The sequence below is a fragment of the Mandrillus leucophaeus genome, unplaced genomic scaffold (assembly GCF_000951045.1).
Source record: "Mandrillus leucophaeus isolate KB7577 unplaced genomic scaffold, Mleu.le_1.0 Scaffold659, whole genome shotgun sequence".
In the NCBI taxonomy this organism is placed as follows: Eukaryota; Metazoa; Chordata; class Mammalia; order Primates; family Cercopithecidae; genus Mandrillus; species Mandrillus leucophaeus.
The window spans coordinates 1,686,387-1,702,718 of record NW_012107130.1 but is presented as its reverse complement, the minus strand read 5'-3'; the positions used below and the strand labels follow the sequence as shown (position 1 = coordinate 1,702,718).

Genomic DNA, 16,332 nt, shown 5'->3' with positions numbered 1-16,332 from the left:
ATCTGTCTGGAATTATTATTATTATTATTATTATTTTGAAATGGAGTCTCACTCTGTTGCCAGGCTGGAGTGTACTGGCATGATCATGGCTCACCGCAACCCCTGACTCCCTGGTTCAAGCAATCCTCCTGCCTCAGCCTTCTGAGTAGCTGGGATTATAGGCATGTGCCACCACACCTAGCTAAGTTTTGTATTTTTAGTAGAGACAGGGTTTCACCATGTTAGTCTCGATCTCCTGACCTTGTGATCCACCCGCCTCGGCCTCCCAAAGTGCTGGGATTACAGGCGTGAGCCACCGCGCCCGGCCATCTGTCTGGAATTCTTAAAAGGATTTCTGCATTGACAGGTAGATTCAAAGACTTCTAAAATCCCTGAATACTAAGATTACATTATCTCAGTATTAGCTTTATATCCTATTTTTATAGTAAAAGTGTCTTTTCTTATGTGTATCTATAGTCATGTTATCATAGACTGTCTTGTATCATTATTTTGGTATTTAGTTATCCTGCTTGAAGACAGATAAGGTATCTCACTCATCCTCATATATCATAAAAGTTTTAGTACAGTTTCCTGTACATAGAAAGTATTCATTAGATATTTATTGAATATACTTAAAATTATAAATGTTATTGGTTGATTTGGTAATTATAAATTTTACAAACCATATATATTTTTTCCCGATCTGAGAACCCAACTCATTACTACAGTGAGTTTTCATGTTGAATATCAGTGAATCATTAGGGTAAATTTGGAGCACTGCTCTTTTATAAGATTGTAAGTAAAATACAAATACTTTATTGAACACATATTTAAGGCTTAATAATGATGCTTTATAGTCACCTCTTGTTCTCACATTTTTAAGATGAGTTATAGGAGAGACAATTTTAAAAAACTAATTTAGGAAAGATGAAACAAGCAAAATCAAAATTCTAAAATTATACCATTGTGTGTTAAATTGTGTCCTCAAAAAAATATCTTGAAATTCTAATCCCCAGGACCTGTGAATTTGACCTTATCTGGAAACAGGGTCTTTGCAGATATAATGGAATTAAGATGAGGTCATATTGGATTAGGGTGGGCCTTAAATCCAACGACTGGTTGTCTTTATAAGAAGGCCATATGAAGACACAGGACACAGAGAGAATCCTGTGATTCTCTCTGAGGCAGAGATTGGAGTGATGTATCTGTAAGCCAAGGATTGCCAGCAATCACCAAAAGCAAGGAGAGAGGCATGGAACAGATTCTCCCTAGAGCTTCGAGAGGCAACCAACCCAGCTGACTCCTTGATCTTAGGTTGGTAGCCTCCAGAACTGTGAAACAATAAATCTCCATTGTTTAAGCCACTCAGTTTGTGATGTTTTGTTATGGCAGCGCTGGGAAACTAATATATGTCCTTCACTATAGAAAACTGATATGATAATTCTTTGGCATGTTTAGAAAGACAAAATATAGCCTTACCATAATTTTTTTTCTTTGAGCAGAGTCTCACTCTGTCGCCCAGGCTAGAGTGCAGTGGCGTGATCTCAGCTCACTGCAACCTCTGCCTCCCGGGTTCCAGCGATTCTCCTGCCTAAGCCTCCTGAGTAGCTGGGATTACAGGTGTCTGCCACCATGCTCAGCTAGTATCTTGTATTTTTAGTAGAGATGGGGTTTTGCCATGTTGGCCAGGCTGGTCTTGAACTCCTGAAATCAGGTGACCCACCCACTTCGGCCTCCCAAAGTGCTGGGATTACAGGCGTAAGCCACTGTGCCCGGCCGCCTCACCATAATTTTGAAAAATCAAACACAGAATAGCAAGTAAAAGTTACAATCATTTTGGTCTAAAAATCAACAATAAGTGGAAAATAGTTTTAGAAATGGATCCTCTCAATACACAAGCTCAAAAGCCAACAGAATGAAGAACCAACTATGGAATCCTTGAGTCTGAGCATATTATAGTGAGTTGTGGCATCCTAGTGTACAGCTAAATCAATACAAACTAACTGAATAGGGCTGAGTTGGGTGGCTCATGCCTGTAATCTCAGCACTTTGGGAGGCCAAGGTGGGTGGATCACCTGAGGCCGGGAGTTCAAGACCAGCCTGGGCAACATGGCAAAACCCCATCTCTACTACAAATACAAAAATTAGCCGGGCATGGTGGCATGTGCCTGTAATCCCAGCTACTCCGGAGGTTGAGGCAGGACAATTGCTTGAACCTGGCAGGCAGAGGTTGCAGTGAGCCGAGATCATGCCACTGCACTCCAGCCTGGGCAATAGAGCGAGACTCCGTCTCAAAAAAAGTAACTGAATAGAGGGAAAGGAATTGTCTGAGTTGAGAAAAGTATATTGAGATAGTCGAGATTACCAAGATTTGCTGATAAAAGTTCCTCATACAACTGAGTGGTAGTCTTATCCCCATTAGTTACTTTCTGCATCCTTAGTTCTTGTGCTTGAACATTCTGTGAAATTCTCTTTGGCTAAGGTGCCAATAGTACATGTGAACCTTTGTCTGTCAATGATCTACAGTTTCAGCAAGAAACATCACTGCAACCACACCACACCTCATTCCATGAGGGGCCCCTCTCATAACTGGTCCACTAAATAGCTGGCAAGTAAAGAAGCAAGTAACAAAGGCAATATTTATAGTTTTCTTTTTCTTAGCCAATTTATAGAATCCTGTCCCAGTTTCAAGAGACCATCATGATCCTAGTCATTTTATAAATAGTTGGTTTCATCTATTCATAATTGAATAGAATCTTCTCCCACTTATGTATCAATTCTGATTAGTTCCATCAGGGTCAGTGTCAAAAAATTGTTAGTGCCACAGTCTTTTTCCCATATGGCAGCATACCCACATCAGATTTCTATCATTCTGATTCTTTCTGACAAAAAGAAAAAAAAGTCTTTTATATGTATTTTAGATAATTGTTCCTGTCTTATTAGCTGAGGCAATTTAAACCATTCTCAGCTTCATTTCTCGAGAATATGTTTCTGTTTTTCAAAATGCTAATACTACCTCCAATTACTTACAGCACATTAATTTAAATTTTTTAACACACAATTTTTCCTATTTAAAAAAAAAAAACAACCCTTAAGACTTTCAAATGAAAATCAGGGTTTAAACAAACATTTACAGCCCTTAGGGGACAACTGGAAGCACGATTTTGGCAGAAAAGCCCTAACATATTAAGCCTGTGTTTAATCAAACCAGTAGTCATGATGATGAATAAAACGTAAATGATAAAAATGTAAAAGACTACAATTTGTCAACATTTTTCCACACTTAATTAGAATACGAAATTAGTCAGGGTTAATCGGGTTGAGTACAAATTGAGTGAAGCCTCAATTACATATTATTTTCTTTCTATTCAGTTAACTTTAATTCATCTTGCTCTTCTACCTACTGCTTCCCCAAAAATTGAATATCTAAGGATTCATGTGCAAAATAAGCAATCCTTGGATCAGTATGGTACAACTCAGTCATAAAAATTGCCTTTGATATGTGACTTTTCTTTACCAAGTGGAAGCTAGTAGTTACTGAAAATAGCATTAAAGACTAGCATGGACCATTAAGTACATAACTGTCAAACATCATTTTACTTTGTTAATTGAACAATTATATTTTATCAGAATTATGTTTCATAAGATTATTTTAAAAAGTTAAGGTACAGCATTTTCTAGACAATAGCAGCCTAACAATTTATGCTTGTATCTTCAATGTAGTTCTTATTTGGAAAACATCTTTGAAAATATTATTACATTGAATTTAAGGACATACACAAAAATTGTACACACAAGTTCTGTAGATAAATAGAATTTTAGGAAATTGAGGAAAAAAGATAAATAGGAGATAGTTTAAATTATAAAGTACAATTCTCATTGCTCTGACTTGGTTTGCTTGATGTGTGTGTTTCTCCATTGGTGAGAAAGTCTTGGGATGGGTGAACCATTTAGTTGAAAGTTCAACTACTAGAACAAATGAGAACCAGTATCAGAAGGTGACAAAGGAGAGTTTGTGACAGTGCCGATTTCAGTTGATGAATTACCAAAAGACCCAGCATTGCTGTTGTTTCCATCAAAAGTAGCTGGAAATAGACTAGAAGAAAATGCCACTCGTTGATAGCAGAACTCAAGAGATCTGTCTGCATACTCTGCTTTTTCTACACATGAGTGCAAAATATATGACTAACAACTGGCACTTGTCACAGGCAAAGTTCTGTAAGAGTCATACAATGAAACCACCAGTAACAATAAATGGAAATCCATGGCCAGGTGCGGTGGCTCATGCCTGTAATCCAAGCACTTTGGGAGGGCAAGGCAGGTGGATCACAAGATCAGGAGTTCAAGACTGTCCTGACCAATAGGGTGAAACCCGGTCTCTACTAAAAATACAAAAATTACCCAGGTGTGGTGGCACACACCTGTAGTCCCGGCTACTCAGGAGGCTAAGGCAGGAGAATCGCTTGAACCCAGGAGGTGGAGGTTGCAGTAAACTGAGATGGCGCCACTGCACTCCAGCCTGGGAGACAGAGCGAGACTCCGTCTAAAAAAAAAAAAAAAGGGAAGAAAAAGAAATCCATTCTGGTATTTCCTGTTTTTATCACTAAAACATGCTTTCTTAGGCATGCTTTTCAATAATACTCTCAATCCAACAAGGTAGACAAAAATCCAAGGAAGAAAAGACAGGCAGAAGATGACTTTTTCCAATGATGCATTTTTATGTATTTCTCTAGTATCTCTTCATCTAATGCCAAAATCTCACTTCTAAAAATGCATCCACCATATATTAGTATCACATACATCTCATAAGAAAAACACTCCGCCAGGTGACGTGACTCACACCTGTAATCCCAGCGCTTTAGGAGGTCAAGGCAGGTGGATTGCTTGAGTTCAGGAGCTTGAGACCAGCCTGGGCAACATGGAAAAACCCTATCTCTATAAAAAATACAAAAATTAGCTAGGCATGGTGGTGCACACCTGTGGTCCCAGCTATTCAGGAGGCTGAGGTGGGAGGACTGCTTGAGCCTGGGAGGGGGAGGTTGCAGTGAGCCAAGATTGTGCCACTGCACTCCCAGCTTGGGTGACAGAGTGAGACCCTGTCTCAGAAAAAGAAAAAAAGAAAATAAAATAACTCAAGTTTATAGCATCCATTTGGAATATTAGTTTTGTTTGTTTGTTTGTTTGTTTTTCGAGACAGAGTCTCACTTTGTCGCCAGGCTAGAGTGCAGTGGCGCAATCTCCGTTCACTGCAACCTCTGCCTCCCTGGTTCAAGCGATTCTCCTGCCTCAGTCTCCCGAGTAGCTGGGATTACAGGCACACACCACCACGCCCAGCTAATTTTTGTATTTTTAGTAGAGACGGGGTTTCACTATGTTGGCCAGGATAGTCTCGATCTCCTGACCTCATGATCCACCCGCCTTGGCCTCCCAAAGTGCTGGGATTACAGGCATGAGCCACTGCGCCTGGCCTGGAATATTAGTTTTAAAACTTCTAAGAATAGTTAATAATATACCATACTTCTGGAATACATACAATAGCCAAAGTAGACTTAAAAAACAAGTAAAAATGGTCAATGAATATTTAAAATCTCATGTTAGTACTCACCACCCATTATTTTCTGACAGTTGGGAAGTATCAGAAGAAAGTATGTTGGTTGTGCCTTGGAAAATCCTTTTTGGTTGATATTGAAATGCCATTTCATCTATGACAATATAGTAGATCAAGGTAGATTATGTTGTATTTAACATGTTTATTATGATTTTAATTGCAAAAGTAATAGTTATTCACTGCAATTAATTTATAAAATACAGAAAAGCACAAAGAAAACAATTTTAAGTAACCATTGTTCAGACATAACCATTCTTTAGTAATTTTTGAATATGTTGTATACACGATTGTTTTTTAAATAAAATTGGGTTTGTACTGTATATAATATTTTTAGATTTACTTTTTGTTTTCAGTGATTATAATTTTATTATATTATTAACTAAATTCTATAAGGTGATATTATTAATTATTATTATTATTATTATTTTGAGAAGAAGTCGCTCTGTCACCCAGGCTGAAGTGCAGTGGCACGATCTGGGCTCACTTCAACCTCCGCCTCCCAGGTTCCAGCGATTCTTGTGCCTCCGCCTCCAGAACAGCTGGGATTACAGGCGCAAACCACCATGCCCAGCTAATTTTTATATTTTTAGTAGATATGGGGTTTCACCATGTTGGCAGGCTGGTCTCAAATTCCTGGCCTCAAGTGATCCACCCACCTCGGCCTCCCAAAATGCTGGGATTACAGGCGTGAGCCACTGTGCCCGGCCCTGCAAGATGATTTGATATAGCTATGTAGTAAGGCTGTTTAATGAGTTTAATGTCATTCCTTATTTTAAAACTTTAGATTGTTGCTATCTTTATTTTGCTAAATGTACACAATGAAGTAAATAGATAAGTTCTTTTATAGCACACAAGGAACAAAATAAGTGTATCTTTAGAGACTAAGGTAGAACATCTAATCGCAAAACAAAAGAAACAAAAACAAACAAACAAAAAAAAAACTGCATTTCTGTAATCTTTGCCTTGAAGTAAATGCTAAAATCTGCACAGTGTTTCACATTCATATGATAACCATTTCTGGACCTGAGCAAAACTGACATTTAAGCCCATAACTTCTATTGGAATGATAAAACACTAAGGTCACCATTAAGATATTGCATAGACCTTCCACAGAAGTGTAATTATGGCTCATAAAGTTTAAAAGAAGTCTGGTGTCCTGTGCCTTGCCAGATTACATTTATGTCACTATAGAAAAACTACTCAGCTCTCCTTTTTGGTTTAACATTGAAAACATGACAAATCAAAACAAATTCCTCGTAAAAGAAAATTAGGTCTTTCTTTGCTAAAACCAGCATTACTTGTCAAACGATATTTATAGCTGCCCAATTTCTGCAGTATTCCGATATGAAGGCTTATTTACTCTCGCTTATTCCTTTTTTTTTCTCAGACAGAGTCTTACTCTGTTGTCCAGGCTGGAGTGCAGTGGTGTGATCTCGGCTCACTGCAACCTCTGCCTCCTGGATTCAGGCGATTTTCCTGCCTCAGTCTCCTGAGTAGCTGGGATTACAGGCACGCACCACCACCCTCGGCTAATTTTTGTATTTTTAGTAGACACAGGGTTTTGTCATGTTGGCCAGGCTGGTCTTGAATTCCTGACCTCAAGTCATCCTCCCGCCTCAGCCTCCCAAAGTGCTGGGATTACAGGCATAAGCCACTGCGCCCGGCCCATGTTCTCACTTATTCCTGATGGAAGTAACTGCTGCTTCTCACCATAAAATATGACTTCATATGCTTTGGAGACGCTAATCGTGATCTCACTTCACAGAATCCTCATTCTTTTTAGTTCCCCCTGCCCCCTGCCTCAGGACCTCTCTTTTATTTTTATGCTATCTTTCTCCTACATTTCATTTGTATTAATGGGGTCCAAATAGGACATAGTTTGTTGTTTCCCAAATGAATATGCATATTCCAAAATATATGAATAAATTTCAATTTCTGTTTATCTGTTATTGTATCTGGCCAAAAATGGCCAAATGAATTTTCAGCACATTTGTATAGGGCATGCTTTGGAGGGTGGGGTATGACTTAAAATATGGACTAGGTGGTATATACAGAATTCGCTTTGGAGTTCCGTCAGGGATACCTCAAAGAAATAAGGCAGTCCTCTTTCAGAGCAGCTGAAAACCAAGTGTGAGACGGGTCACATCTCCAAAGACACTGGGCAGAAACCACATCTTTTATGTCAAAATTGATCTATAAAAATCATTTTTAAATCATAAATTCTAAGAAAACTCCAGATGCTTTTCATGTGATAACATATTTATGTATACATGTCTCAAAAGGAGAACTATTTTAATCTGGTAAAACATTCCTCAATTTAAGCGTACTTTATTTTAAATACTCAATTGACCCTCGACTTCTAACAGCTCTTAAACTCCTGATATATTTGAATACTTTTTCAACACTAGCCCAAATTTCACAGCACAGGTAAAAGACCCCTAAGCTTAGTAACTGAAGCATCTTCATAAAACAATGTGCTTACTTTGGAAAAGAGTGTTTTCCAGAATTTATCTAGCCCTTGATCTTAGAATACAAAAAGTACATGCTGAGTTAGTTATGTTGTGTTGTTAGGAAGACTGCCATTAATTAATCCAAAATACACAAAGAACATTAAAGCATATTTCAGTTTCTTTCCTCTTCTTATTCTTCTTACTCTTCTTTCTTAATAGATTTTTCACAAAACCATTTCCCCTCCCCATGGTAGTTAAACATTGTACTAAATATACAGGCTTATGCTTGTAATCCCAGCACTTTGGCAGGCTGAGGTGGGCAGATCACCTGAGGTCAGGAGTTCGAGACTAGCCTGGCCAACATGGTGAAACCCTGTCTCTACTAAAAATACAAAAAATAAAAAATAAAAAAAAAATAGCCGGGTATGGTGGCAGGCACCTGTAATCCCAGCTACTGGTGAGGCTGAGGCAGGTGAATTGCTTGAACTCGGGAGGATGAGGTTGCAGTGAGCCAACACTGTGCCACTGCACTTTAGCCCGGGTGACAGAGCAAGACTCTGTCTCAAGAAAAAAAAAAAGGAAAAAAAAGGAAGAAGAGCATAATTTAGTGAGGTACCATTGAGAAGTGGGATCCAGGATCATAGGAGTTTTTAAAAAACCCTTCCGTTCTTTCCACTGCCCTTTTATTACTGAGTAGGTGGGTCACTTTCCATATATTTAACCAAAAATAACTCCCATAAAGAAACTAAACACCAAAGAACATACACCTTCATATATATTTTTAGTGTTATAAGTGGATCTAATTTGTGTCAACTTATTCATATGATAGCAATGTGTGTGTGTGTGGCAGTGAGGCAGGGGTTGACATTCAGCAAAATACTTGATGACTGACTCACTCTATTTGTTCATTCTTTCATTTATTCTCTACCTTGTTTTAGAAAGTAATGAAGATAGCTAGCTTGGTGAATTATATTGAAAATCATAATAGCCAACTAAATTGGAATTAAATTTCTCACTTCACATTTATGTAGCATTTTAGAGTTTTCAAAATATCCTTATACATATTTCTAGTTGCATAAAATGAAAGGCCTCTAATAGCTTATTAAATATATTTTAAATAAATAAAGCCTTTAAAAATAAATTTTTGTATAACATTTTATTTTAGATTTTTTTTTTTTTTTTTTTTTTTGAGACAGAGTCTCGCTGTGTCTCCCAGGCTGGAGTGCAGTGGCGTGATCTCGGCTCACTGCAAGCTCCGCCTCCTGGGTTCACGCCATTCTCCCGCCTCAGCCTCCCAAGTAGCTGGGACTACAGGCACCCGCCACCACGCCCGGCTAGTTTTTTGTATTTTTAGTAGAGACGGGGTTTCACCATGTTAGCCAGGATAGTCTCGATCTCCTGACCTCGTGATCCACCCGCCTCGGCCTCCCAAAGTGCTGGGATTACAGGCTTGAGCCACCGCGCCCGGCCTTATTTTAGATATTTTATAAAATAACTTATATTTATTTCTGCTGGTAGATAAAAGTACCTTTTCTTTTTAATGGTCCAAGGATACTTGGTCTAATAATGTTGGTAGGATTTTGACTTCTTCTAAAATAAAATCATCATGATCATTATAAGAAATATTTTTTAACAAAATCAGCATGACTATTTCATTATAACAGATCTAAGGACATACACAAAAACGGGACTCTGTATAGGACGTGGCATTACATCATTTTACTGCTTTTCTTTGTTTTTTATTTTTATTTTTTTCCTGAGATGGAGTTTCGCTCTTATCACCCAGGCTGGAGAGAAGTGGTGCAATCTCAGCTCACTGCAGCCTCCGCCTCCTGGGTTCAAGCGATTCTCCTGCCTCAGCCTCCCAAGTAGTTGGGATTACAGGCATGCACCACCACACTCGGCTAATTTTGTATTGTTTTAGTAGAGACGGGGTTTCACCATGTTGGCCAGGCTGGTATCGAACTCCTGACCTTTGGTGATCCACCCACCTAGGCCTCCCAAAATGTTGGGATTACAGGTGTGAGCCACCACGCCCAGCCATTTTACTGCTTTTCTTTACATATGGGTAAAAACAGGAATGCCTTAGGAGCAAACTATCTTCTAATTCTCAAGGATTCAGGATTTTGAATCCTAGAGTCTACAAAAACCTACAGTCCTGGCTGGGACTTGCCTTGAATGAAGGTGAGAATCACGGTTGAAGTTGTTTAAAGTTCTAAAGATAGCTCTGATCCTTATTAACAAACTTGGTTAGAGAAAGATTATGTATTAGCAGGGTGAAGGAATTACTAAATTCTTCTTATGTTCTTAGTCACCTGACTTTTTCAATATACAAAATGATAAACTGAAACAGTGACTTTTTTTTTTTTTTTTTTTTTGAGATGGAGTTTTGCTCTTGTTGCCCAGGCTGGAGTGCAATGGCGTGATCTTGGCTCACCGCAAACCTCTGCCTCCTGGGTTCAAGCAATTCTCCTGCCTCAGCCTCCCGAGTAGCTGGGATTACAGACATGAGCCACCACGCCCGGCTAATTTTGTATTTTTAGTAGAGACGGGGTTTCTCCATGTTGCTCAGGCTGGTGTTGAACTCCTGACCTCAGGTAATCCGCCCGCCTTGGCCTCCCAAAGTGCTAGGATTACAGGCATGAGCCACCGTGCCCGGCCGAAACAATGACATTTTAATTTCCCTAAAAAGAAGTCACTTCTTTGGTTGGCACAAAACTTGGAGCTATTATTTCTTTTAAGTTTCTATAATTCTTGTTTTATAAGCAATTTGGTATTTTCATACAACATAAACTTACATGATGTATTGTTGCGTAGGACTGGGAATGTGACTTGAAGGAGAACCAGTGCAACTCACACAAGTTTGTAATGATGGAGAGAAACACTGCTAAAATCAAATTGGAACAGAGGTTTTAAAACTGCCACTTTTGTCAGAAAGCAGATCATTGGTTTCCTAGGGAGGGGCAGGGATGGTGGGGAGGGAGACTGGGGTACAAAAGATCATTAGGAAATTGTTTTGAGGGTGGGAACTGTTTGATATCTTGATTATGGTTGTGGCTACAGGATTGTACACAATTACCAAAATTAATCTAACCCTATACTATAAAGTTGGTGAATTTTATTACATATAAGTAATATTTGAAGAAATGAAAAAGGAGGGAAAACTGTTAGTTAGAATCAGATGTACTGTGACAAAATATATCCCCCAAAAGATTTTTGTTGGTGACCATTAATGTTCCTAAATATTTCCTAAATATTTCAAGGGACATAGACTTTTAGGTATTCCTTTCTTACCTTCCCAGTCTTCTTGATGGAAGAAGCCATTGAGGATACTGGTGTTAAATCAATGCACTTTAGAGAGGATGATTTCTGTGAGCCGTTGTCATTCTGTGTAAGCAGAAAGCAGTGTACAATTGTAGCACCAATTGTTTATTAACCAAATACTTGAGATACCTGTTGCACAGGGAAGTGAGTCCTTACTACTGAGTCACTGGCTGCACCATGGTGAAGAGCTCTCACCATCCTAAAGCAATCAGGGAACCCAAAATTCACTTCAATAAGCAAAGGTACCCTTTTCTCTTTTGGGAATGAGAGCTATGTGGTGATTGAGGGGCTTCCCAGCATGCCAGAAAGTCCTAGAATGTGAGTGCTCAATACTATAAACACAAATCCTAAATTTGAGCTCTTCTCTTTGCTTCGACCTGTGCTTTGTTATTGAAAACTATAATGCTACGTCCAGGAAAGGACCAAAAAGGTTTTGACTGGAACTAAGATGCAAATGAGACAGCAGGAATAACTACATTTATGGAAACTGTCTCTAGATTTTGCATAGACAAAACCAGTACTTCATAATTCAGGATTTTAAAATCTGCCCTTTTCTTTCTAAAACAAGCCAAGTGTGTATTACATGTACCCTTCCTCTTCCTAACACACTTACAGATTCTCTTACTCATCCATGCCAGTACCTAAAGTAATTAGAATTGGGCCAAAGGACTCCAGCAGTATCAATCCATTGTATTAGCACCAAAACATGAACAGCGACAGGCTCCAGAGATTATCTACTCATTCTCCCAGACCTACTCCAAAATCAGGGATAACTGCCCATGTAAGGTACTCAGGGCTCAAAGGAAAATAAGATGCCATTGCTTCTGTTGACAATCCATTTCTGTATCGAATAACTCCCAAATCTGAAGATTGACATTAGTTAGAATCTCTCCTATTCAAATTTCAGCTCAGTACTTGTTTTGTCACTATCTGGGATGTCCATAGAAAAGAACACTAAATATCATTCAGCTACCACAACTAGGTAACCACAATGTGCACACAGACATTTAAAAATGTTAACAAGAGATGAAACTAAATTCTAAGTATGTTTAAATTAAAGGTTTTATATTAAAATGGTAGTGGGAGAATGTGTTACAGGCTGATATGGTGTGGCTGTGTCCCCATTCAAATCTCATCTTGAACTGTAATCCCCATAATCCCCACGTGTTGTGGGAGGAACCTGGTAGGAGGTAATTGAATCATGGGGGTGAATTCCCCAGTGCTGTTCTCGTGATAGTGAGTGAGTTCTCACGAGATCTGATGGCTTTATAAGCATCTGGAATTTCCCCTGCTGGCACTCATTCTGTCTCCTGCCACCCTGTGAAGAGGTGCCTTCTGCCATAATCGTAAGTTTCCTGAGGCTTCCTCAGCCATGCAAAACTGTGAGTCAATTAAACCTCTTTCCTTTATAAATTACACAGTCTCGGGTATTTCGTTATAGCAACGTGAGAATGGACTAATACACAGGCATAAAAATGCAATACTTTTCTAGTAAGTCTATTGTCTGTGGTCTCTAATATATAGTTCATAAATTATTGAGAAGGGAGTGAAATCTTTTATTGTTTTGTTATCTAAGCACTTTAACTAGTGCGACTGAACTTTTTTTTGGCCTGCTAGGACAGAGAAGAAACTGGTCCACAGCAGCTATGGTTTTGTGTCACAAAACTGTTTACTTTGAACTCCACTTTCAAATAATGGTAGCTATTTTTATGAGTAAATCATGAAGTATTTCTCAAGAGCAATCAAGGGCTAGGTGCAATGGCTCAAGCCTATAATCCTAGCATTTTGGGAGGCTGAGGCAGGAGGATCCATTGAGCTCAGGAGTTCAAGACCAGCCTGGACAGCATAGTGAGAACTTGTCTCAAAAAAAAAAAAAAAAAAAAAAAAAAAAAAAGAGCACTCAAAAATTATTTATGCAACAGATACAATTTTCGTTTCAAACTAGAGCTTAGATTTCTAGAAATTACAGCAAAACTAGATATGCCAACACTGCAAGTCAGTAAAAATTTGAAATTTTCTACAAAACTGAAGTTATAATACCATACCAGTTTCAAACCTTCTTCCCAAGATTGACTTATCTGTATCTCAGTTTGTATTTTCCTACAAAAGAAATAAAAACTGCAGTTTGCCTATCTGAAAGAAAAGATATAATTAAATACACAAATTATGAGAATAGTAATTCAAAGTACAGTACTCACCATTCATACATTGTTTCTCTAGTTATTAAATTCATGGCTTCTTCCTGTAAAGGTAGGAAAATGAGAATAAACTGAATACCCATTCCTATGGTTTTATAAAATTTGATTTCATTTGGATGCACCATTATTTTTATTCACTGGGCTATAGAAGAACTAGAGAATAAACAAATCTCTAAACAAGTATCTGGTTCTCTACCCTTTATTGCATCACAAATTATCACACCAAAGATCTATTACTTGTGCATTACAGTACATCAGATATGCAGGACCTGATTAGATGAAAAACTTTGTATTTTTCTTTTTTCTATTTATTTATTTATATATTTTTTTGAGATGGAGTCTCGCTCTGTCGCCCAGGCTGGAGTGCAATGGCACGATTTCTGCTCACTGCAAGCTCCGCCTCCCGGGTTCACGCCATTATCCTGCCTCAGTCTCCCAAGTAGCTGGGACTACAGGCGCCCGCCACCACGCCGGGCTAATTTTTTGTATTTTTAGTAGAGACAGGGTTTCACCGTGTTAGCCAGGATGGTCTTGATCTCCTGACCTCGTGATCCACCCGCCTCGGCCTTCCAAAGTGCTGGGATTACAGGCGTGAGCCACCACGCCCAGTCAAAACTTTGTACTTTTCTTTATTCAAAAGCAAAAACATTAAGCATTCAAAATTTACAGCTTTCTCTGAACTTTTTAAAGGTCTACTAGGACAGAGAAGAAACTAGTCCACAATAGCTATGGATAGCCATTAATACAATGATATTAATAAAAATTACTCACAGTACACAGACAACAAATTAAATGCCTATCAGGATAAGTTTGCTTAAGTAAATGATGAGACAAACATAATTTAAATCTAGTCGTTGACATCAAAAAACAACTATTACATATTAAATGGGAGACAAATGGATCCTATTTATATAAAATTGTAACAGAGGTGCTCAGAAAGATGTTCACCAGAAACTTAACAGTGGTTATCAGTGAGTAGTGAGATCTGCAGTAATGTGTTCTTTCTTCCTTTGCACATTACTATATTATTTGACTTTTTATTAATATGCAAGTATCATTTTCACATAAGTAGTTTTGTTTTTTTTAAATAACCCACCTATAGAAAGACATCCATGTTCATGGATTGGGACAATGTTTAGATGACAATTCTACCCAAAATGATCTACAGATGCAATGCGACCCTTACCAAAGTCCCTATCACATTTTATACAGAAACAGAAAAATCCATCTGAAAATTCATATGGAATATCAAAGGACCCCAAATAGCCAAAGCAATCTTTGAAAAGAAGAACAAAGCCGGAGGACTCATACTTCCTGATTTCAAAACTTCCTACAAAACTACATAGTCAAAACAGTGTAGTTCTGGCATAAGAACAGATGCATACCAGCACTTTGTGAGTCCGAGGTGGGCGGATCACCTGAGGTCGGGAGTTTGAGACCAGCCTGGCCAACACGGTGAAACCTCGTCTCTACCAAAACTACAAAATGTAGCTGGGTGTGCTGGCACACGCCTGTAATCCCAGCTACTCAGGGGGCTGAGGCACAAGAATTGCTTGAACCCTGGAGGGAAAGGTTGCAGTGAGCTGAAACTGCACCACTGCACTCCAGCCTGAATGACAGAGAGCAAGATTCTGTCTAAAAAAATAAAAAATAAAAATAACATTCATATAGCAATGGAACAGAATAGAGAGCACAGAAATAAGCCCTCACATAATATATGGTCAAATGATTTTCAAAGTGATGTCAAGACCATTCAATGGGGAAAGGACAATCTTTTCAACACATGATGTTGAGAAAACTGGAGCTCTACATGCAAAAGAATGAAGTTTAATCCTTTTTTTTACCCTATGTAAAAATTCACTCGAAATGAATTAAAGACTTTAACTTAAAAGATAAAACTCTAAATCTCTTAGAAGATAACATGAGGGTCAATCTTCATGACACTGGATTTCACAATGATTTCTTGGGTATGATACCAAAGGCACAGGCAACAAGAGAAAAAAATAGATAAACTGGTCTTCATCAAAATTAAAAAACTTTTTTTTTTTTTTTTTAAGATGGAGTCTCACTCTGTTGCCCAGGCTGGAGTGCAATGGTGCAATCTCGGCTCCTACAACCTCCGCCTCCTGTGTTCAAGCAATTCTCCTGTCTCAGCATCCCGAGTAGCTAGGATTACAGGCACACACCACCAGGCCCAGCTAATTTTTATATTTTTAGTAGAGATGGGGTTTCATCATGTTGGTCAGGATGGTCTTGAACTCCTGACCTCGTGATCCGCCTGCCTTGGCCTCCCAAAGTGCTGAGATTACAGGCGTGAACCACTGCGCCTGGCCAAATTAATGCTTTTTATTTTATTTATTTATTTTTTTGAGACAGAGTTTTGCTCCTATTGCCCAGGCTGGAGTGCAATGGCACGATCTCAGCTCACTGCAACTTCCACCTCCTGGGTTCAAGCGATTCTCCCGCCTCAGCCTCCTGAGCAGCTGGGATTACAGGCACCTGCCACCACACCCAACTAATTTTTGTATTTTAAGTAGAGACGGGGTTTCACCATGTTGGCCAGGCTGGTTTTGAACTCCCGCCTCAGCCTCCCAAAGTGCTGGGATTACAGGCGTGAGCCACTGCACTCGTTTTTTTTTTTTTTTTGAGATGGAGTCTCCCCTCTGTTGCCTAGGCTGGAATGCAGTGGCGCCATCTCGGCTCACTGCAAGCCCCACCTCCTGGGTACCCGCCATTCTCCTGCCTCAGCCTCCCGAGTAGCTGGGACTACAGG

At 39.0% G+C, this 16,332-nt stretch overlaps 1 protein-coding gene across 2 annotated transcripts in view; it reads right to left on the bottom strand.

The window, feature by feature from the left end:
- Positions 1-3,553: 3,553 nt before the first annotated feature.
- FAM122C (family with sequence similarity 122C) overlaps positions 3,554-16,332 on the bottom strand; it is a 75,248-nt gene continuing 62,469 nt past the window's right edge. Inside the window, exons 6-12 of one of the 2 annotated variants that reach the window (XM_012001325.1) lie at positions 13,560-13,603; positions 13,407-13,461; positions 11,332-11,424; positions 10,836-10,924; positions 9,566-9,627; positions 5,585-5,681; positions 3,574-4,075 (exon numbers count right to left, since the gene is read on the bottom strand). In XM_012001325.1, the coding sequence (XP_011856715.1) occupies positions 3,949-4,075; positions 5,585-5,681; positions 9,566-9,627; positions 10,836-10,924; positions 11,332-11,424; positions 13,407-13,461; positions 13,560-13,603 (567 nt within the window). In that variant the 3' untranslated portion in view covers positions 3,574-3,948. Of the gene's footprint in view, positions 4,076-5,584; positions 5,682-9,565; positions 9,628-10,835; positions 10,925-11,331; positions 11,425-13,406; positions 13,462-13,559; positions 13,604-16,332 lie in introns of both variants that reach the window. The other variant, XM_012001326.1, reaches the window with a different exon arrangement.